This window comes from Anguilla rostrata, chromosome 2, assembly GCF_018555375.3.
Source record: "Anguilla rostrata isolate EN2019 chromosome 2, ASM1855537v3, whole genome shotgun sequence".
Lineage (NCBI taxonomy): Eukaryota > Metazoa > Chordata > Actinopteri > Anguilliformes > Anguillidae > Anguilla > Anguilla rostrata.
The window spans coordinates 3,542,317-3,565,818 of NC_057934.1; the positions used below are offsets into that span (position 1 = coordinate 3,542,317).

The 23,502-nt window shown below is 42.2% G+C and overlaps 4 long non-coding RNA genes and 1 gene segment (V, D, J or C); 4 read left to right on the plus strand and 1 right to left on the minus strand.

Annotated features, from left to right (window-relative positions):
* Positions 1-3,445: 3,445 nt before the first annotated feature.
* Positions 3,446-4,888, plus strand: LOC135243931 (uncharacterized). Its single transcript, XR_010326851.1, has 2 exons — positions 3,446-3,715; positions 3,914-4,888. It is a non-coding gene; the product is annotated as an uncharacterized LOC135243931 (long non-coding RNA).
* A 5,833-nt stretch (positions 4,889-10,721) lies between these two features.
* Positions 10,722-11,698, plus strand: LOC135243960 (uncharacterized). The gene is made up of 2 exons (XR_010326862.1): positions 10,722-11,112; positions 11,443-11,698. It is a non-coding gene; the product is annotated as an uncharacterized LOC135243960 (long non-coding RNA).
* Positions 11,699-12,412: 714 nt separating this feature from the next.
* LOC135249514 (Ig kappa-b4 chain C region-like) lies at positions 12,413-15,072 on the minus strand (the record flags this gene model as incomplete). The annotated part of the segment is given in 2 exon segments: positions 12,413-13,006; positions 14,973-15,072. Coding segments are annotated over 2 exon segments (423 nt in total), but the record flags the coding sequence as incomplete, so codon positions are not given.
* Positions 15,073-20,529: 5,457 nt separating this feature from the next.
* Positions 20,530-20,987, plus strand: LOC135243937 (uncharacterized). The gene is made up of 2 exons (XR_010326852.1): positions 20,530-20,628; positions 20,825-20,987. It is a non-coding gene; the product is annotated as an uncharacterized LOC135243937 (long non-coding RNA).
* A 1,503-nt stretch (positions 20,988-22,490) lies between these two features.
* LOC135243905 (uncharacterized) overlaps positions 22,491-23,502 on the plus strand; it is a 73,186-nt gene continuing 72,174 nt past the window's right edge. For 4 of the 9 annotated variants that reach the window (XR_010326844.1, XR_010326843.1, XR_010326835.1 and 1 more), the window contains exon 1: positions 22,493-22,644. This is a non-coding gene — a long non-coding RNA (uncharacterized LOC135243905). Of the gene's footprint in view, positions 22,645-23,502 lie in introns of all 9 variants that reach the window. The other 5 variants (XR_010326834.1, XR_010326836.1, XR_010326841.1 and 2 more) reach the window with 4 other exon arrangements.

Here is a 23,502-nt window from a genome sequence, read left to right on the forward strand (position 1 = left end):
ATATTTTATTTTTAACAAGAGTTACCAGTGTTGTCAAAATTGCGAGAATATTGCATGTTACTTACGAAGATTTATCTGCATAGATTAATGTGAATTGACATCCATTTTCATTTTTTTCTATTTCAGGATCAATGGCAGATACAGTCCTGACTCAGTCTCCAGCAGCTCAGTCTGTTCAGCTGGGAGAGACTGTCTCTATCAGCTGTACAACCAGTGCGAGTGTGAGCGCGTTTAGCAACAACTACCTGAACTGGTACCTGCAGAAACCTGGTCAGGCTCCAAAACTTCTGATATATATTGCCACAAATCGCCATACTGGGATTCCTGATCGTTTCAGTGGGAGTGGATCTGGGACTCAGTTCACACTGAAAATCACTGGAGTCCAGGCTGAAGATGCAGGAGATTATTACTGTCAGCAGGGCTTGAGCACGCCGTTCACACACTGATAGAGAGCCGTACAAAAACCTCCCTCAATCAGACTGCACAGAGACTGCACTGCTGCAGCTGGGACCTACTGCAGGTGGTGAGGGGGGAGGCACTGGTCTGGAACACTGAGCAATGGTAGATTATTATAAAAACGTTCATACTCTCAAATCAAAACAATTTCCATATATATTAATATATTTCAAAGTATCCAAACTTTTCATTAGGAATACAATGTCGAAGAATTTCCAATGACTTCTCTTTATCTCTCAATGGCCAATAGACATGTGTTGTTCTGAAGCAGTGCGCTGACATAAAATATCACATTTCTAAATGAATTAATACTTCATGAGTTCAACACAGGATGGCACAGAGCCCAGCAGCAGTGAACTGCAGGCAGTCCAGCACAGTGGAGTCGCTCAGTCCAGAGCTCTCCCAGCACACCTTACACAGGCTGCTGCTACACACCCTGACCAATCAGAGAGCTCCACTGCTGCTTCTGATCCGATCCTCCAACCCCGTAATAAAGGAGCACAAGCTACAGTCTGACGAGCTCTTCAGGACTCATGGAGGAATTACAGTTTAGGACAAAACTGACACTAAAACCAGGCTAAAATCATGGAATACGTTTTCCACGGTCAGCTTAGTTTTCACAGTATTTAAAAAGAAGCATCTTCATTGCTAGTTGTCACAATACAGTTGCATTAAAACTGAGAAAGAAGATATGAGTGAAATCAGGAAACATTCAAAATAATTCAGAATTTCACTTTTCAATGATTCTACATGGACGTACTGTAACTGAATAATTTCCTGTGACTGACTGATGTCCCTGACTGTCTGATCTCATGTTATGAACCTGTCGTCAGTGCACACAATATGTTAATATTTTAAGCAGATATTTTACAATCATACCTCATAGTCAGCCAGTCTTTACCAATTGCACATCAATAATCATACAGTAAAATCAGAATCAGTAAAATTGACTTTCAAATGCTTGACTGGGTAAAAACATCAGTGAATAGAGCACGTGTCCCTGCCCTCTATAGACCCACTGCTGTTTACACATCAGATCTCCTCTAACTGTGTGTGACAGGATTTGTATAGAGGAAGGGGCTTTGCATACCTGTCCTGCCTCACTGCTCCACACACTTTAAGACCCTCAGTGCTATTCAGTGTCTGTCCAGTCCTTTCACAGACACTGACACAGGCAGCATTATGATGATGTCACACTTTCTACTGCTGGTGATGTTGGGTCTCTTTGTAAAGGGTAAGAAAGATTTTAATTTGGAATTTTGATTATAGTTCACATTTTCTTTTCTTACTTTTCTAAACATGAATGTTTATACAAGACTTACCATTGTCCTGTCAAAATTGCCATAATATTGCATTTTGCTTACCAAGATTTATCTGCAAAGATTAATGTGTATTGACATCCATTTTCATTTTTTTCAATTTCAGGATCAAGGGCAGATATAATCCTGACTCAGTCTCCAGCAGCTCGGTCTGTTCAGCTGGGAGAGACTGTCTCTATCAGCTGTACAGCCAGTGAGAGTGTTTACAGCTCCGTTATTAGCGGGAGCTTACTCCACTGGTACCTGCAGAAACCTGGTCAGGCTCCTAAACTTCTGATTTATTATGCCACAACTCGCCAGACTGGGATTCCTGATCGTTTCAGTGGGAGTGGATCTGGGACTCAGTTCACACTGAAAATCACTGGAGTCCAGGCTGAAGATGCAGGAGATTATTACTGTCAGCAGGGCTTGAGCACGCCGCTCACACAGTGATAGAGAGCCGTACAAAAACCTCCCTCAGTCAGACTGCACAGAGACTGCACTGCTGCAGCTGGGACCTACTGCAGGTGCTGAGGGGGGAGGCACTGATCTGGAACACTGAGCTGTGGTGGATTATTATAAAAATGTTTATACTCTCACATCTAAATAAATATCATATATTATAATTTCTGTGTATCCAAACTTTAAATTATGAATGTCATGTTAAATAATTTCCATTAACTATGCTTCATAATCTCTCCTTGGCCAACAGACGTGTGTTCTGAAGCTGTGCTATGACACAAAATATCACATTTCTAAATGAATTGATAGTTAATGAGTTTAACACAGGATGGCACAGAGCCCAGCAGCAGTGAACTGCAGGCAGTCCAGCGCAGTGGAGTCGCTCAGTCCAGAGCTCTCCCAGCACACCTTACACAGGCTGCTGCTACACACCGTGACCAATCAGAGAGCTCCACTGCTGCTTCTGATCCGATCCTCCAACCCCGTAATAAAGGAGCACAAGCTACAGTCTGACAGCACCGCTGACCAATCCGGTGAGCCGCTGTGCAGAAGGGATCGTATCATTATCTGTGAGGTCACCACAGGAGGGAGGGAGGGACTCCTTCAGCTCAGTCGTCCCTTTCTCTCTGAGGAAAAGCGATTCCTCTGGGTGACTGTGTGCCTGCAGTCTGCCTGTGCCAGCTGCGCAGTGTGAGCTCCCAGATTCAGTGGCTGCGCTGCTCAGCTGGCTGAGAGCTAAATGAGAATTAGTGGATGCTGGCCGCACACGGGGAAGAGCAGGATTTTCTGAGCTCTCCAGGAGTGATGGAGGAATTACAGTTTAGGACAAAAATGACACTAAAACCTGACTTAAATGATGGAATACGTTTTCCATGGTCAGCTTAGTTTTCACAATAAGTAAAAAGAAGCATCTCATTGCTAGTTGTCACAATTGAACTGCATTAAAACAGAGAAAGAAGATATGAGTGAAATCAGGAAACATTCAAAATAATTCAGAATTTCACTTTTCATTGATTCTAAAGGGATGGACTGCAACTGAATAATTCCCTGCCCCTGACTGATGTCTTTGACTCTACAAAACTCCCATAAAGAAACTACAATCATAACATGCAAAGTGAATTTATCCAACTCATATTTTACACAATGATAAGCCATATTCAACCTGCCTGTTTTCATCAGTTATCCTTGTAAAATCAGAAATTACAAAGCAAAAAATAGAAATATTGACATTTAAACGTTTAACAGTTTAAAAACAGCACATGTCCCAGCCCTCTATAGACCCACTGCTGTTCACACATCAGAGCTCCTCTAACTGTGCATGACAGGATTTGTATAGAGGAAGGGGCTTTGCATACCTGTCCTGCCTCACTGCTCCACACACTTTAAGACCCCCAGTACTGATCAGTGATTGTCCAGTCCTTTCACAGACACTGACACAGGCAGCATTATGATGATGTCAAACTTTCTACTGCTGGTGATGCTGGGACTCCTTGTACAGGGTGAGAAAGATGGATCCATTTTAACTTTGGAAATCTGGTTATAGTTCACAGTTTCTTTCCTTACTTTAAAAAAATTATTATTTTTAACAAGGGTTACCAGTGTTGTCAAAATTGCCAGAATATAGCATGTTGCTTACAAATATTTATCTGCATAGATCAATGTACATTGACATCCATTCTCATTTTTTTCTTTTTCAGGATCAATGGCAGATAAAGTTCTGACTCAGGGTCCAGCAGCTCGGTCTGTTCAGCTGGGAGAGACTGTCTCCATCAGCTGTACAGCCAGTGAGAGTGTGAGCAACTGGCTCAACTGGTACCTGCAGAAACCTGGTCAGGCTCCTAAACTTCTGATTTATTATGCCACAACTCGCCAGACTGGGATTCCTGATCGTTTCAGTGGGAGTGGATACGGTACTCAGTTCACACTGAAAATCACTGGAGTCCAGGCTGAAGATGCAGGAGATTATTACTGTCAGCAGGACGATAGCACGCCGTTCACACAGTGTTAGAGAGCCGTACAAAAACCTCCCTCAGTCAGACTGCACAGAGACTGCACTGCTGCAGCTGGGACCTACTGCAGGTGCTGAGGGGGGAGGGCACTGGTCTGGGACAGCAGTACTGCCAACTGGGCTGTAGGGGGCAACAATGAGCCACAGCTCTGAATGCACACCTCTCTGTGCTGAAGAGGAGCTGCTCTGTCACACACACTGAGCGCATAGCAGAGCTGCTGCTGAACCACACACACTACTGTACCACAACATCACAGGCATCACACAGTACATCAGCTCACAAGCAGCAATCATCTCCATATTGCTCTGGAGTTCAGACACATGCAGAGGATGTGTACATTCTCCCAGAGGTGGAATGAGTTGGGTTTCAAATGAATTGCTTCCCGAAACGGTATTATGACTATGTATTCAATACATACATGATAATTTATTATTAATGGTGCGTCTATTCTGGTGGAATCCTGGTTTCATCACAGCTGTGCTGTACTGAATCACATAATCTGATTTTATTGTTTTCTGAGATATTATTTTTTTGATTTCCCTGATCATCATTTTTGTGATAATCAGTGAATATGGTCATGGTGCAATTGTGTCACTCAAGCGATTGATTACAAAGCATATTTCCTTTTGTGTTTACCAAGCATTAAAGTCGCAAATATAATAATTATTTATCACCTTTTAAGCTTCTTTACTTCCTACAAAACAACCTGAATCAAATTCCATGACAAAGTCACATGACATGAGATAAGGGATTTTTAAATGTGAGCTACATTGAGCAGTTGCACATGCATCTCTCATAATTAAGGCATGGATTCAGTGCTGGATTAGAATAACCAGGACATGTTTGAGTTCAGTGAGAAAATGTATCATTGTGTGCAAAAAAATTTTAAACAGCAGGTAAGTAAAACCAGCATACATGTCTGATTCACACAGGATTAAAATCATGAATACCAGTAAAGCAGTCACTCTGGAGTACCTCACCTACTTCAGCAGGAGATGAGCATGATCTGCCTGTTTGACTACAGGACACATAAGGGGCCTTTCACACACCATACAGACAGTGATTACTGCATCACTCCCTTTATAAACTCTTTGAGTTAATGCTGTAAAAATGAATGCTAATGATTTAGCTCAAAGAAGAAGGATGAATATGAAATTTGCATTGCTGGTAGCATTATTTATCATGCGATTTACAAACTGAGAATGTGTGAAATCAGTGAACATTCATAAGAATATTGCATTTCACTTTTCATTAATTCCAAATGGATGGACTGCAACTGAATAATTCTCTGCGCCTGACTGATGTCTTTGACTTTCCAAACTCCCATGAAGAAACTGCAATCATAACATGCAACGTGAATTTATTCAACACATATTTCACTCAATGATAAGTCATATTCAGCCAGCCTGTCTTCATCAGTTAAACTTCTAAACTCATACAGTACAATGCCAAAAATAGTATTATTGACATCTGAGTGTTTAACTGGGTAAAAACAGCACATGTCCCAGCCCTCTGTAGACCCACTGCTGTTCACACATCAGAGCTCCTCTAACTGTGTGTGACAGGATTTGTATAGAGGAAGGGGCTTTGCATACCTGTCCCGCCTCACTGCTCCACACACTTTAAGACCCCCAGCACTGATCAGTGACTGTCCAGTCCTTTCACAGACACTGACACAGGAAGCATCATGATGATGTCAAACATTCTACTGCTGGTGATGCTGGGACTCCTTGTACAGGGTAAGAATGACGGATCCATTTTATATTTGGAATTTTGATTATAGTTCACATTTTCTTTTCTTACTTTCCTAAACATGAATGTTTATACAAGAGTTGCCAATGGTGTTCTGTCAAAATTACCGTAATATTGCATTTTTTTTTACCAAGATTTATCTGCATACATTAATGTGCATTGACATCCATTTTCATTTATTTCTATTTCAGGATCAATGGCAGATATAGTTCTGACTCAGTCTCCAGCAGCTCGGTCTGTTCAGCTGGGAGAGACTGTCTCTATCAGCTGTACAGCCAGTCAGAGGGTTTACAGCTCCAGTTATAGCAAGCACACACTCCACTGGTACCTGCAGAAACCTGGTCAGGCTCCTAAACTTCTGATTTATGATGCCACAACTCGCCAGTCTGGGATTCCTGATCGTTTCAGTGGCAGTGGATCTGAGACTCAGTTCACACTGAAAATCACTGGATTCCAGGCTGAAGATGCAGGAGATTATTACTGTCAGCAGGGCTATGGCAGGCCATTCACACAGTGTTAGAGAGCCGTACAAAAACCTCCCTCAGTCAGACTGCACAGAGACTGCACTGCTGCAGCTGGGACCTACTGCAGGTGCTGAGGGGGGAAGCACTGATCTGGAACACTGAGCAATGGTAGATTATTATAAATATGTTCATACTCTCAAATCAAAACAATTACCATATATATTAATATATTACAGAGTATCCAAACTTTTAATTAGGAATACAATGTCGAAGAATTTCCAATGACTTCGCTTTCTAATCTCTCCCTGGCCAATAGACATGTGTTGTTCTGAAGCAGTGCTCTGACATAAAATATCACATTTCTAAATGAATGGATAGTTAATCATTTTAACACAGGATGGCACAGAGCCCAGCAGCAGTGAACTGCAGGCAGTCCAGCACAGTGGAGTCACTCAGTCCAAAGCTGACCAAACACACCCTGACCAATCAGAGAGCTCCACTGCTGCTTCTGATCCGATCCTCCAACCCCGTAATAAAGGAGCACAGACTACAGACTGACAGCACCGCTGACCAATCCGGTGAGCCGCTGTGCAGAAGGGATCGTATCATTATCTGTGAGGTCACCACAGGAGGGAGGGAGGGACTCCTTCAGCTCAGTCGTCCCTTTCTCTCTGAGGAAAAGCGATTCCTCTGGGAGACTGTGTGCCTGCAGTCTACCTGTGCCAGCTGCGCAGTGTGAGCTCCCAGATTAAGTGGCTGCGCTGCTCAGCTGGCTGAGAGCTAAATGAGAGTTAGCAGCTGCTGGCTGCACATGGGGAAGAGCAGGATATTCTGAGCTCTTCAGGACTGATGGAAGAATTAGAGTCTAGGACAAAAATGAGGATAACAGTTTTATTTAAAACGTAGAACATGTTTACCACGGATTGCTCTGTTTTACCAATATTTTAAAAAAGCATCTTCATTGCTTGATGTCTAAATACATCTCCAAAAATGAATAAAAATTAGCGATATCTGACAGAAAGCCTTCTGAGTGAAATCAGGGAATATTAAAAATAATATCGTATTTCACTTTTCATATATTTTAGATGGATATACTGTGACTGAATAATACCCTGAGCCTGACTGATGCCCCTGACTTTCCAAACTCCCATAAAGAAACTACAATCATAACATCCAACGTGAATTTATTCAACACATATTTCGCACAATGATAAAACATATTCAGCCTGCCTGTCTTCACCAGTTATGCTCATATAATCAGAAATTATAAAGCCAAAAATAGTAAGATTTACATTTAAACTGTTAACTGAGTAATAACAGCACGTGTTTCAGCCCTCTGTAGACCCACTGCTGTTCACACATCAGAGCTCCTCTAACTGTGTGTGACAGGATTTGTATAGAGGAAGGGGCTTTGCATACCTGTCCTGCCTCACTGCTCCACACACTTTAAGACCCCCAGTGCTGATCAGTGACTGTCCAGTCCTTTCACAGACACTGACACAGGCAGCATTATGATGATGTCAAACTTTCTACTGCTCGTGATGCTGGGACTCCTTGTACAGGGTAAGAAAGATGGATCCATTTTAATTAGAAATTTTGCTTGTTGTTCACATTTTCTTTTTTTACTTTAAAAAAAAAAAAAAAGATTTTTAACAAGAGTTTCCAGTGTTGTCAAAATTGCCAGAATAAGGCATATTACTCACAAAGATTTATCTGCATAGATTAACGTGAATTGACATCCATTTTCATTTTGTTCTATTTCAGGATCAATGGCAGATATAGTTCTGACTCAGTCTCCAGCAGCTCAGTCGTTTCAGCCTGGAGACACTGTCTCTATCAGCTGTACAGCCAGTGAGAGTGTGAGCAACGAAATCTACTGGTACCTGCAGAAACCTGGTCAGGCTCCTAAACTTCTGATTTATTATTCCACAAAACGCCACACTGGGACTCCTGATCGTTTCAGTGGGAGTGGATCTGGGACTCAGTTCACACTGAAAATCACTGGAGTCCAGGTTGAAGATGCAGGAGATTATTACTGTCAGCAGGTCTATACGCCGATCACACAGTGATAGAGAGCCGTACAAAAACCTCCCTCAGTCAGACTGCACAGAGACTGCACTGCTGCAGCTGGGACCTACTGCAGGTGCTGAGGGGGGAAGCACTGATCTGGAACACTGAGCAATGGTAGATTATTATAAATATGTTCATACTCTCAAATCAAAACAATTACCATATATATTAATATATTACAGAGTATCCAAACTTTTAATTAGGAATACAATGTCGAAGAATTTCCAATGACTTCGCTTTCTAATCTCTCCCTGGCCAATAGACATGTGTTGTTCTGAAGCAGTGCTCTGACATAAAATATCACATTTCTAAATGAATGGATAGTTAATGAGTTTAACACAGGATGGCACAGAGCCCAGCAGCAGTGAACTGCAGGCAGTCCAGCACAGTGGAGTCGCTCAGTCCAGAGCTCTCCCAGCACACCTTACACAGGCTGCTGCTACACACCCTGACCAATCAGAGAGCTCCACTGCTGCTTCTGATCCGATCCTCCAGCCCCGTAATAAAGGAGCACAAGCTACAGTCTGACAGCACCGCTGACCAATCCGGTGAGCCGCTGTGCAGAAGGGAACATGTCATTATCTGTGAGGTCACCACAGGAGGGAGGGAGGGACTCCTTCAGCTCAGTCGTCCCTTTCTCTCTGAGGAAAAGCGATTCCTCTGGGTGACTGTGTGCCTGCAGTCTGCCTGTGCCAGCTGCGCAGTGTGAGCTCCCAGATTCAGTGGCTGCGCTGCTCAGCTGGCTGAGTGCTAAATGAGAATTAGCGGCTGCTGGCTGCACACGGGGTAGAGTAGGATTTTCTGAGCTCTCCAGGACTGATGGAGGAATTACACTTTAAGACAAATTGAGGATAAAACCTGCTTTAAATCATGGAATTATGTTAGCTCCATTTCCCCAATATTATAAAACACACAGCTTCATTGCTTGTTGTTGAAATACATCTGCACAAAATCATAAGAGAGAGGGTCTTCTGAGGGAAATCAGGAAACATTCACAGTAATACAGTATTTTCACTTTTCATTAATACTAATGGATGTACGGTAAATGAAACATTTCCTGTTCCTGACATCATTACATTTACATTACAGGCATTTAGCAGACGCTCTTATTCAGAGCGACTTATACAGGATTTTTACATAGGATTTACGTTGCATCCATTTATACAACTGGATAAATACTGAAGCAATGCAGCTTAAATACCTTGCTCAAGGGTTCAATGGCAGTTCCGACCCAGGAATCAAACCTATAACCTTTTGGTTACAAGCCCAGTACACTATACTGCCCCCTGGCTTTCTGAATTCTGAAAGAACCTGCCGTTAGAACACACTATATGTAAATTAATTCAGCACATATTTTACAATCATATTTCATATCCAGTATTCACCAGTTAAACATCTGTAATCATACAATACTATGTCAGAACAGCAATATTGACAGTTGAATGTTTAACTAGTAGATAACAGTGAATAGAGCACGTGTCCCAGCCCTCTGTAGACCCACTGCTGTTCACACATCAGAGCTCCTCTAACTGTGTGTGACAGGATTTGTATAGAGGAAGGGGCTTTGCATACCTGTCCTGCCTCACTGCTCCACACACTTTAAGACCCTCAGTGCTGATCAGTGATCACAAACACTGACACAGGCAGCATTATGATGATGTCAGTCTTTCTACTGCTGGTGATGCTGGGACTCCTTGTACAGGGTGAGAAAGATGGACCATTTTAACTTTGGAAATCTGGTTATAGTTCACAGTTTCTTTGCTTACTTTAAAAAAATTATTATTTTTAACAAGGGTTACCAGTGTTGTCAAAATTGCCAGAATATAGCATGTTGCTTACAAATATTTATCTGCATAGATCAATGTGCATTGACATCCATTCTCATTTTTTTCTTTTTCAGGATCAATGGCAGATAAAGTTCTGACTCAGGATCCAGCAGCTCAGTCTGTTCAGCCTGGAGAGACTGTTTCTATCAGCTGTACAGCCAGTGAGAGTGTGAGCATCTGGCTCCACTGGTACCTGCTGAAACCTGGTCAGGCTCCTAAACTTCTGATTTATGCTGCCACAAATCGCCAGTCTGGCTTTCCTGATCGTTTCAGTGGGAGTGGATCTGGGACTCAGTTCACACTGAAAATCACTGGAGTCCAGGCTGAAGATGCAGGAGATTATTACTGTCAGCAGAGCGATAGCAGGCCGTTCACACAGTGTTAGAGAGCCGTACAAAAACCTCCCTCAGTCAGACTGCACAGAGACTGCACTGCTGCAGCTGGGACCTACTGCAGGTGCTGAGGGGGGAGGCACTGGTCTGGGACAGCAGTACTGCCAACTGGGCTGTAGGGGGCGACAACGAGCCACATCTCTGAATGCACATCTCTCTGTCCTGAAGAGGAGCTGCTCTGTGTCACACACACTGAGCCCATAGCAGAGCTGCAGCTGAGCCACACACACTTCTGTACCACAACATCACAGGCATCACACAGTACATCAGCTCACAAGCAGCAATCATCTCCATTTTGCTCTTGAGTTCAGACTAATGCAGAGGATGTGTACATTCTCCCAGAGCTGGAATGAGTGGGATTTCAAATTAATTAATCCAGAATGGTATTATGAGTTCGTATTCAATACATACACTATAATTCATGTTATTAATGGTGTTTCTGTTCAAGTGGGATATAGGTTTAACCTCGGCTGTGCTGGACTGAATGATAGTATCAGATTTTTACAGTTCTGTTCACTTGTCTTTCATTATTAATTCTGGATTCAGCTTGCTCTTCCATCATACTTACCTCCATTACATTTCCCATAGACAGTATGTGCTTGCATGTCGGCATAAACATTTTTAAAAATATTTTCTTGGACATATTTTCGTGTAGGTGTGCCACACAGTTACTGCTTCTCCTATCTAATATACTTCTCTGCTTGCACCACCAGTGAATACCTTCTGTGGTGACACTGATGAATCAGAAGTTAAAGAATGGACCCAACCCACCATTCTCATCAGACTTCTACTAGAAATAATGCAGTATGCAGGCACGTTTGAGAAGTGGAGCTAATTGGATAAAATGTCTCACTTCAGGAAGTTGCTGTTGACAAATGAAGATGACTGAAACCAAAATCAGTGAAGCAATTGAATATATTATAATATAGAATATAATATAATATCTGCAAGTTGTTTTAGCAAGCAAAATGCAGATAGTAAATATGATAAACTTTTGGTTAGAATAAATTTTGTGCTTTAAATATTAATGAAACAAGAACACATTTTTGTTAGTTCATCTTTGTGTTTAAATGTATCCCATAATGTCTTGTTTGTTTCTGTATGGATGGAATACAGCTTTAAGTTCCTCCACACATCTGAAATCGCTAACCTGGGATTCATGCTGACGCAGGTGTGAGGTACAGCCCCCTCCCATTCTCACCTCAGTATAGAAATGAGTCCTCCACCTCCTCTTGTTCAAACATCTGTTTCCGGTGTGGGGGTATTTTGGGCTGAGAAACTGCGAGCTGTGGGTGAGGGGAGTGAAACTGAGATTTGAGCTTAATTATGGTTTTATTGATATGGTTTATAATTTTACTTGGTTATAGCACTTCTTGTAATTAATTATAATCATATTGCCCGTGAAAAGAAAACTCTATAAAAATACACTGTAAAGATTCAGGAATAATTGTCTATTTACAATTAAACTACTGACTATAAATATTTTAATACATATTTTTTCATTGCCATTCATTTGAATTATTGGGTGTGTTGTAAAAATATGTTCAATGGTCTGAGGATAATTCTGATTTCTTCCGAGAATGGGCAGACTTGGTGGAATCATTGAAGACTTTGCACAAAAACAAGAGGATCACCAGGAGCACCAAAGTCTAATTTTAATAATCACAGTCAGTCAAAAAAATATCTGTTCAAAGAATCTTTATTATGTCAATGAGTTTGATCTAACAGCTATCGCCAAAATCACACAAACACAAGTAAGGAAGCATGTGTGTGCAAGTTTGCTGAGCAGCACAAGCAGAGCACATGTGAGACATTAGCAGTAAAAGCTCAGGCTGGAGGAGGGGATTCACAGACAGACTGAGTTCAGTGTGTCAGCAGTAAGGGGCAGAGGGGCTGAGAGCAGAACAGGGTAAAAACAGTGAGATCAGAGGGTGTGAGCTGCCCCCCCCCAGGCCTACTCAGAACACTGGTCCCTCCTCAGCGTCTGAGAGGGGGTGGACTGGGACCCCTGCGTGGCCTCGCAGGTCAGCGACTCCGCCTTCTTCCAGGCGTCCGCGCTGAGGGTCAGGGAGCTGCTCCAGCTGTACAGGCCGTCCTGCCCAAGGACCCCCGCGCTCCCGGCCACGCCCGAGCTGACGTCGGCACCGTCCACCTTCCAGCGCAGGGCCCAGTCTGAGGGAAAGCCCCGGTTGGCCAGACACACCAGTGTGGCCTTTCCCTGCTGACTCAGCTCCTCCCGGGAGGGGGGCAGGACTGTGAGGGCGGGGACTGTGTCACCTGGGAGACACGGCAGAGACAGTGAGGTCAGACAGTGGACACGCCCCCTCCCATGTGTCAATCATTCTGTCCTTTCAATGAGACGTGAATGTCGTACAGAAGTTATCACTTGTAACTAATTTGGAGTGTCTACAATATAAAGCACATTGACATTATTAAAGGTTCTGTTTGCATGCATTCCATTATTATCATATCGTGTGACGGTAGTACTTAACAATGATAAAATTCTTCACCACAACCAGAACTGCTTCTAGTGCATTTACTTGCAATTTACTCCACTTTTGCAGCTTGAACTGTCGATCATTTTAGTACGATAGACACAAAAAAATACGCAGAACTTCTTGCAAAAGAATGGATACATAATGATATTTACGCTGAAAACCTACAAAATGAACCACATGTTACGAGGTTCCCGTTGTGTTCCTTCACATTACATTACATTACATTACAGGCATTTAGCAGACGCTCTTATCCAGAGCGACGTACAACAAGTGCATAGGTTTCAAGATGTAGAGGCGCAAAAGAAACACTAGAGTGAAGTAAGGATCGTAGTGCCAGAAGTGACCACATCGATCAGGACTCCAACCCTGTAGAGTAAGCTTGTTCAGCAGCAAGAATCCTACCAAGTACAAAGTACAAACTAGCACTGGAATCACACCTAATCATACAAAAACAATCCTACCAGATACACTAACATAATCAAATTATCCTAGCTAGGTACAATGTTCACGTGTATGAACTGAACGCGCACTCCAACAGCAAGAAACAATTTTCATGAAACTTTTACATTAAGTTTTCAAAAGAATTACCCATTTGGTAAATATGTTCATTGCATTGGAAATTCCTCGCTTTTATTTTTTTTATTTTTTTTTTTAAATCAAACCAATATACCGTAGACTAGAAAATGTTATGACAGCGGACTACAGAACATATGTCTGCAATGTAACAAAAATTTTCATATAATAATGCGATCGTAAATGAAAATTAAAATAAACAAAAATCAGAATGAATAAAACGATCGGATTTCATAACCAACACAAACGACAAAGGGTATGAAGTAGCTACGATCCAATTATTTAAAAGTGTGAAAAATAAATAACTCAGATTAAATCATTTTAATTTTTTACATTTAGTGTTAGGTGGACAGCACTATTTTATTCCACATTTCTGAGAAAGAGATTGTCGTTTTGCAGACTGTGCCATAAATTACATTCTCCTACAGAGCCGCCGTGATCCCGCCGACGGCAAGGGAGCCAATACAATTTAATTTAGTTCACCTCGAGCGCAAAATAGCAAAGTTATTGCATTACGGCCATCTAAACATCACTACGATAAATACAGACTGTCTGTAGTAAAATGGGCTAGAATAAAAAAGTATTTGAAATCATTTGACAATATAACTATAACATATCTGTTTTAAATTCACGATTCTCCAGAATTACACATTTGATTCACGACATCGAACGTCGGAAAATTACAGCATATTAAAAAAAGAAGGCAAAAACATCGACAGTGGGGGATGTGGAAGAGAATTACTTACGTCCAACTGACAGTTTTGTGCCGCCACCGAAAGTGTACCACAGTGATACAGACTCATTCACCCGCCGTACAAAAACCTCTCACTCAAGAGACACAGCCGTCCGTTGGTTTTTCCATTCTTTACGATTTCACGCATCTTTTAAAATGTATCAACGATTCGCTTGTAAAACACTTTGTTCCATGTACTTCTATTTGTATGTATCCGACGCAAATGTATCGTGCTCTTTTGAACTTTTCAAATGCATATCTTTTATTTTATTTCTAGTTCAACTTCAACAACTGATTCAGCCGGCAGAAAAGAGAATGTGGAACGTAAAATGCAAAAAACCCGCAGAAACTTAATGTAAAATGAATGTATCAAAACAGATCGAATCTTCTAATATTTTTGCGGAAAATGTTGAAAAGACTTGTTTGTATAGCCACTTACTGCCGACTTCCAGTTTGGTCCCGCCACCGAAAGTCCACCACAGTGATTCAGTCTGATTAACCGGCTGCACAAAAACCTGCCTGTTGTTCACACTGCTGACCCGTCAGACATGTGTAGCGCTAGGAGGTCCCCTGCTGGAGAATCTTAGAACGACAATTAAGATGATGTTTGTTAAGCTTATCAACGCAAGTCGTTACGGTGTCAGAGTCATCAATATTAAATATGTTTCAAAACTCTTTCTATGACAAATGCTCTTCGATTCGTAGGAAATGATAAATGATGCTACGGTGACAGGTGTAGTAGCGCGAGATGAGCAGAGGAGCGCTCTTCACCTCCTCTTTGGATAGCGTCATAGTTTCCTGCTATTGTCGAATCCCGGAGGAATTCAATGCCATGGACAGCCATACAGGTAATCATTCAACCTTTTTTAATTTGTATTTTTCTTAGTCTTACTTAGACCTTATTTTGAACACAACTTGAACGGAAAGCATTCTTGATACGATGGCCACTTTAACTGAATTTATAGTTTCGTCTTGATCAGTGCAGTTTCTACCCCAGGGATAGGGATACTGATATGAAAGTGTAAGTTTCAATCCTGGGTCACTGAAGGATCACAGTCTGTTAAAGTAATCAATACATCCTCTGTGTATTCCTTGACTCCTTGTGTGTTGAAAATATATATAGTGGCTAACTTCATTTTCTTTGTTTATTTCCCCCTGGGGATCCTTGCCCTCACTTGCCCTGAGTTCACAGATCAATTCAGCTTTGTTTCCTTGCCCTGAGTTCAAGTGATTGCTGGATCCCTGTCCCTCTCTTCATAGTCATGGACCGCTGCAGATTCACTCCTCCCCAAGCCAAGCCTCAACATAGCCTGGATCTCCAGATGTATCACCTGGACCCTCAAAACTGCACTTCACTGAACTAGACAATTTAGACTTCAATTATTCCTGTTTTTTTTTTTTTTTTTTAAATCTGTGAGGTGGTTTCCAAATGTCTTCAGATGTAGTGAAGAGTTTGCGGGTGAGAACAGAACACCAGGTTCATGAGTTCAGAGAGCCATAGGCTTCCAGGCTTTGATCAGCATCTGTGGGGACGATCACACAGCGCTAGTGAAGCAGTACCAGAGGGAGATCCCCAGCCTCTGGGCAGTGACCCTTTTATCTGGCCACTCTGGCCAGCGGCTGCTGTCCATGGTCCTGCACACACTGGGAATCAGGTGAGTGGGAGAGAGAGAGAGAGAGAGAAGGAAAGGGAGAGAGAAAGAGTGAGTAAGAGAGATCACAGTAGGTAAAGACAGCAGTGAATAGAGCACGTGTCCCAGCCCTCTATAGACCCACTACTGTTCACACATCAGAACTCCACTAACTGTGTGTGACAGGATTTGTATAGAGGAAGGGGCTTTGCATACCTGTCCTGCCTCACTGCTCCAAACACTTTAAGACCCCCAGCACTGATCAGTGACTGTCCAGTCCTTCCACAGACACTGACACAGGCAGCATTATGATGATGTCAGTCTATCTACTGCTGGTGATGCTTGGACTCCTTGTACAAGGTGAGAAAAATGCATCCATTTTACCTTGAGATTTTTGTTGTAGTTCACATTTCAGTTTGTGTCTTTTCACAAAAAAAAACATTTTTTACACAAGTCGCAGTCATAGCCTAGTCAAATGTACCAGAATTGAGCACATTGAAAATATTAATATGCATTGACATCCATTTCCATGTTTTGTGTTTCAGAATCAAAGGCAGATAAAGTTCTGACTCAGGACCCAGCAGCTCGGTCTGTTCAGCTGGGAGAGACTGTCTCCATCAGCTGTACAGCCAGTGAGAGTGTGAGCACTTGTCTAAACTGGTACCTACAGAAACCTGGTCAGGCTCCTAAACTTCTGATATATCTTGCCACAACTCGCCAGACTGGGACTCCTGATCGTTTCAGTGGGAGTGGATCTGGGACTCAGTTCACACTGAAAATCACTGGAGTCCAGGCTGAAGATGCAGGAGATTATTACTGTCAGCAGTGCAACAGCTTTCCATTCACACAGTGTTAGAGAGCCGTACAAAAACCTCCCTCAGTCAGACTGCACAGAGACTGCACTGCTGCAGCTGGGACCTACTGCAGGTGCTGAGGGGGGAGGCACTGATGTGGAACACTGAGCTGTGGTGGATTATTATAAAAATGTTTATATTCTCAAATCAAAACAATTACCATATATTTTAATATATTTCAGAGTATCCAAACTTTTAATTAGGAATACAATGTCGAAGAATTTCCAATGACTTTGATTTATAATCACTCCCTGACCAATGGACATGTGTTGTTCTGAAGCAGTGCTTTGACATAAAATATCACATTTCTAAATTCATTAACAGTTAATGAGTTTAACACAGGATGGCACAGAGCCCAGCAGCAGTGAACTGCAGGCAGTCCAGCACAGTGGAGTCGCTCAGTCCAGAGCTCTCCCAGCACACCTTACACAGGCTGCTGCTACACACCCTGACCAATCAGAGAGCTCCACTGCTGCTTCTGATCCGATCCTCCAACCCCGTAATAAAGGAGCACAAGCTACAGTCTGACAGCACCGCTGACCAATCCGGTGAGCCGCTGTGCAGAAGGGATCATATCATTATCTGTGAGGTCACCACAGGAGGGAGGGAGGGACTCCTTCAGCTCAGTCGTCCCTTTCTCTCTGAGGAAAAGCGATTCCTCTGGGTGACTGTGTGCCTGCAGTCTGCCTGTGCCAGCTGCGCAGTGTGAGCTCCCAGATTCAGTGGCTGCGCTGCTCAGCTGGCTGAGAGCTAAATGAGAATTAGCGGCTGCTGGCTGCACACGGGGAAGAGCAGGATTTTCTGAGCTCTTCAGGACTGATGGAGGAATTACAGTTTAGGACAAAAATGACACTAAAACCTGACTGTAATCATGGAATAAGTTTTCCACAGTCAGCTTAGTTTTCACAGTATTTAAATGGAAGCATCTTTATTGCTAGTTCTCATTATACAACTGCATTATAATCTGAGAATAAAGGTTCTTTGAATGAAGTCAGAAAACATATACAATTATACAGTATTTCACTTTTCATTAGTTGCATAAGGATATATTGTAAAAAATAATTCCTGACGGATGTCCTTGATTTTCTGAACTTTTGCAATGACCCTGATGTCAGAACACACAATATGTAAATGTTTTAAGCACATTTTTTTACAATTATACGACATATTCAGCCAGCCATCACCAGTTACTCATCTATAATCATACAATACAATGTAAAAACACATTAATATTAACATTTAAACATTTAACTGTGTAAAAACAGCATGTGTCCCAGCGCTCTATAGACCCACTGCTGTTCACACATCAGAGCTCCTCTAACTGTGTGTGACAGGATTTGTATAGAGGAAGAGGCTTTGCATACCTGTCCTGCCTCACTGCTCCACACACTTTAAGACCCCCAGTGCTGATCAGTGACTGTCCAGTCCTTTCACAGACACTGACATAGGCAGCATTATGAAGTCAAACTTTCTACTGCTGGTGATGCTGGGACTCCTTGTACACGGTGAGAAAGATGGATCCATTGTAATTTGGAATTTTGATTTTAGTTCACATTTTCTTTTCTTGCTTTTCTAAACATGAATGTTTATACAAGTCTTACCATTGTTGTCCTGTCAAAATTGCCATAATATTGCATTTTGCTTACCAAAATTTATCTGCATAGCTTAATTTGCATTGACATTCATTTTCTTTTTTTTCAATTTCAGGATCAATGGCAGATATAATCCTGACTCAGTCTCCAGCAGCTCGGTCTGTTCAGCTGGGAGACACTGTCTCTATCAGCTGTACAGCCAGTCAGGGTGTTTACTACTCCGGTTATAGCATGAGCTTTCTCAACTGGTACCTGCAGAAACCTGGTCAGGCTCCTAAACTTCTGATTTACTGGGCCACAACTTGCCAGGCTGGGACTCCTGATCGTTTCAGTGGGAGTGGATCTGAGACTCAGTTCACACTGAAAATCACTGGAGTCCAGGCTGAAGATGCAGGAGATTATTACTGTCAGCAGCGCTATAGCAGGCCGTACACACAGTGATAGAGAGCCGTACAAAAACCTCCCTCAGTCAGACTGCACAGAGACTGCACTGCTGCAGCTGGGACCTACTGCAGGTGCTGAGGGGGGAGGCACTGATCTGGGACAGCAGTACTGCCAACTGGGCTGTAGGGGGCCCATGTTGCTCTTGAGTTCAGACTATTGCAGAGGATGTGTACATTTGCCCACAGGTGGAATGAGCTGGATTTCAAATGAATTGCTTCCAGAAAAGATATTATGACTATGTATTCAATACATACATGATAATGTATTATTAAATGTGCATCTGTTCTGGTGGAATCTTGGTTTCATCGCAGCTGTTCTGGACTGAATCACAGTATCAGATTTTATTGTTTTCTGAGATATCATTTTTTTGATTTCCCTGATCATCATTTTTGTGATAATCAGTGAAAATGGTCATGGTGCAATTGTGTCACTGAAGCGAGTGATTACAAATCATATTTCCTTCGGTGTTTACCAAGAATTAAAGTAGCAAATATCATTTTTATTTACCATCATTAAAGCGTTTTACTTTATACAAAACAACCTGAATCAAATTCCATGACAAAGTCACATGACATGAAATTAGTGATTTTTAAATGTGAGCTACATTAAGCAGTTGCACATGCATCTCTTATAATTAAGGCATGGATTCAGTGCTGGATTAGAATTACCAGAACACATTTGCATTCCGTGAGAAAATGTAGCATTGTGTGCAAAAAAGTTTTAAACAGCAGGTAAGTAAAACCAGCAAACATGTCTGATTCACACAGGATTAAAATCATGAATACCAGTAAAGCAGTCACTCTGGAGTACCTCACCTTGTTCAGCAGGAGATGAGCATGATCTGCCTGTGTGACTACAGGACACATAAGGGGCCTTTCACACACCATACAGACAGTGATTACTGCATCACTCCCTTTGTAAACCATTGAGTTACGGCTGTAATTTAGTAAAATAAATGTAATGATTAAGCTCAAAGATGAAGGATGAACTTGAAATGTGCATTGATGGTAGCTTTATTTATCATGCAATTTACAAACTGAGAATGTGTGAATTCAGTGAACAGTCATAAGAATATTGCATTTCACTTTTCATTAATTCCAAATGGATGGACTGCAACTGAATAATTCCCTGCGCCTGACTGATGTCTTTGACTTTCCAAACTCCCATTAAGAAACTGCAATCATAACATGCAACGTGAATTTATTCAACACATATTTCACTCAATGATAAGTCATATTCAGCCAGCCTGTCTTCATCAGTTAAACTTCTAAACTCATACAGTACAATGCCAAAAATAGTATTATTGATATTTGAGTGTTTAACTGGGTAAAAACAGCACATGTCCCAGCCCTCAGTAGACCCACTGCTGTTCACACATCAGAGCTCCTCTAACTGTGTGTGACAGGATTTGTATAGAGGAAGGGGCATACCTGTCCTGCCTCACTGCTCCACACACTTTAAGACCCCCAGTACTGATCAGTGACTGTCCAGTCCTTTCACAGACACTGACACAGGTAGCATTATGATGATGTCATACTTTGTACTGCTGGTGATGCTGGGACTCCTTGTACAGGGTAAGATAGATGGATCCATTTTAACTTGGAATTTTGGTTGTAGTTCACGTTTTCTTTGCTTACTTAAAAAAAATATATATTTTTTAAACCGAGTTACCAGTGTTAACATTGTCAGAATATTGCATGTTACTTATGAAGATTTATCTGTATAGATTAATGTGCATTGACATCCATTTTCATTTTTTTTCAATTTCAGGATCAATGGCAGATATAATCCTGACTCAGTCTCCAGCAGCTCGGTCTGTTCAGCTGGGAGACACTGTCTCTATCAGCTGTACAGCCAGTGAGAGTGTGAGCAATTGGCTCCACTGGTACCTGCAGAAACCTGGTCAGGCTCCTAAACTTCTGATTTGTTGGGCCACAGATCGCCAGTCTGGGATTCCTGATCGTTTCAGTGCGAGTGGATCTGGGACTCAGTTCACACTGAAAATCACTGGAGTCCAGGCTGAAGATGCAGGAGATTATTACTGTCAGCAGGCAAAGCCTTGTACCATCACACAGTGTTAGAGAGCCGTACAAAAACCTCCCTCAGTCAGACTGCACAGAGACTGCACTGCTGCAGCTGGGACCTACTGCAGGTGCTGAGGGGGGAGGCGCTGATCTGGAACACTGAGCTGTGGTGGATTATTATAAATATGTTCATACTCTCAAATCAAAACAATTACCATATATTTTAATATGTTTCAGAGAATCCAAACTATTAATTAGGAATACAATGTTGAAGAATATTCAAGGACTTCTCTTTATCTCACCCTGGCCAATAGACATGTGTTGTTTTGAAGCAGTGCACTGACATAAAATATCACATTTCTAAATGAATTGATAGTTAATGAGTTTAACACAGGATGGCACAGAGCCCAGCAGCAGTGAACTGCAGGCAGTCCAGCACAGTGGAGTCACTCAGTCCAGAGCTCTCCCAGCACAGCTTACACAGGCTGCTGCTACACAGCCTGAACAATCAGAGAGCTCCACTGCTGCTTCTGATCCCATCCTCCAACCCCGTAATAAAGGAGCACATGCTACAGTCTGACAGCACCGCTGACCAATCCGGTGAGCCGCTGTGCAGAAGGGATCATATCATTATCTGTGAGGTCACCACAGGAGGGAGGGAGGGACTCCTTCAGCTCAGTCGTCCCTTTCTCTCTGAGGAAAAGCGATTCCTCTGGGTGACTGTGTGCCTGCAGTCTGCCTGTGCCAGCTGCGCAGTGTGAGCTCCCAGATTCAGTGGCTGCGCTGCTCAGCTGGCTGAGAGCTAAATGAGAATTAGCGCCTGCTGGCTGCACACGGGGAAGAGCAGGATTTTCTGAGCTCTCCAGGACTGATGGAGGAATTACAATTTAGGACAAAAATGACACTAAAACCTGACTTAAATCATGGAATAAGTTTTCCACAGTGTGCTTAGTTTTCACAATATTTAAAAAGAAGCATCTTCATTGCTAGTTGTCACAATACAACTGCATTAAAACTGTGAGAGATGATATCAGTGATATCAGGAAACATTCAAAATAATTCAGAATTTCACTTTTCATTGATTCTAAATGGATGTATTGTAACTGAATATTTCCCAGTACCTGACTGATGTCTTTGACTTTCCAAACTCCCACAAAGATACTACAATCTTAACATGTACCGTGAATTCATTCAGCTCATATTTTACGCAATGATAAGCCATATTCAGCCTCCCAGTCTTCACCAGTTATGCTTGTAAAATCAGAAATTACAATGCAAAAAATAGTAATATTGACATTTAAATGTTTAACAGGGTAAAAACAGCACATGTCCCAGCCCTCTATAGACCCACTGCTGTTCACACATCAGAGCTCCTCTAACTTTGTGTGACAGGATTTGTATAGAGGAAGGGGCTTTGCATACCTGTCCTGCCTCACTGTTTCACACACTTTAAGACCCCCAGCGCTGATCAGTGACTGTCCAGTCCTTTCACAGACACTGACACAGGCAGCGTTATGATGATGTCAAACTTTCTACTGCTGGTGATGCTGGGACTCCTTGTACAGGGTAAGAAAGATGGATCCATTTTAACTTGAGATTTTCAAGTTCTTTTCTTTTTTGTTTACTTTTTCACAACACAAATGTTCTCACAACAATTGGCATTTTGTCAAGTCAAATTCACAAAAATAATTCTGCATAAATTGACAATATAAATCTGCATTGGCATCCATTTCCATTTTGTTCTTTTTCAGGATCAATGGCAGATATACGTCTGACTCAGTCTCCAGCAGCTCGGTCTGTTCAGCTGGGAGAGACTGTCTCTATCAGCTGTACAGCCAGTCAGAGTGTGAGCAACGTTCTCAACTGGTACCTGCAGAAACCTGGTCAGGCTCCTAAACTTCTGATTTTTCATGCCACAAGTCACCAGTCTGGGATCCCTGATCGTTTCAGTGGGAGTGGATCTGGGACTCAGTACACACTGAAAATCACTGGAGTCCAGGCTGAAGATGCAGGAGATTATTACTGTCAACAGGGCTATAGCACACCGTTCACACAGTGATAGAGAGCCGTACAAAAACCTCCCTCAGTCAGACTGCACAGAGACTGCATTGCTGCAGCTGGGACCTGCTGCAGGTGCTGAGGGGGGAGGCACTGATCTGGAACACTGAGCCCTGTTAGATTATTATAAATATGTTCATACTCTCAAATCAAAACAATTACCAAAGATATTAATATATTTCAGAGTATCCAAACTTTAAATTATGAATGTAATATTGAATCATTTCCAGTAACTATGCTTCATAATCTCTCCTTGGCGTGACATGTGTTGTTCTGAAGCAGTGCGCTGACATAATATATCACATTTCTAAATGAATTGATAGTTAATGATTTTAACACAGGATGGCACAGAGCCCAGCAGCAGTG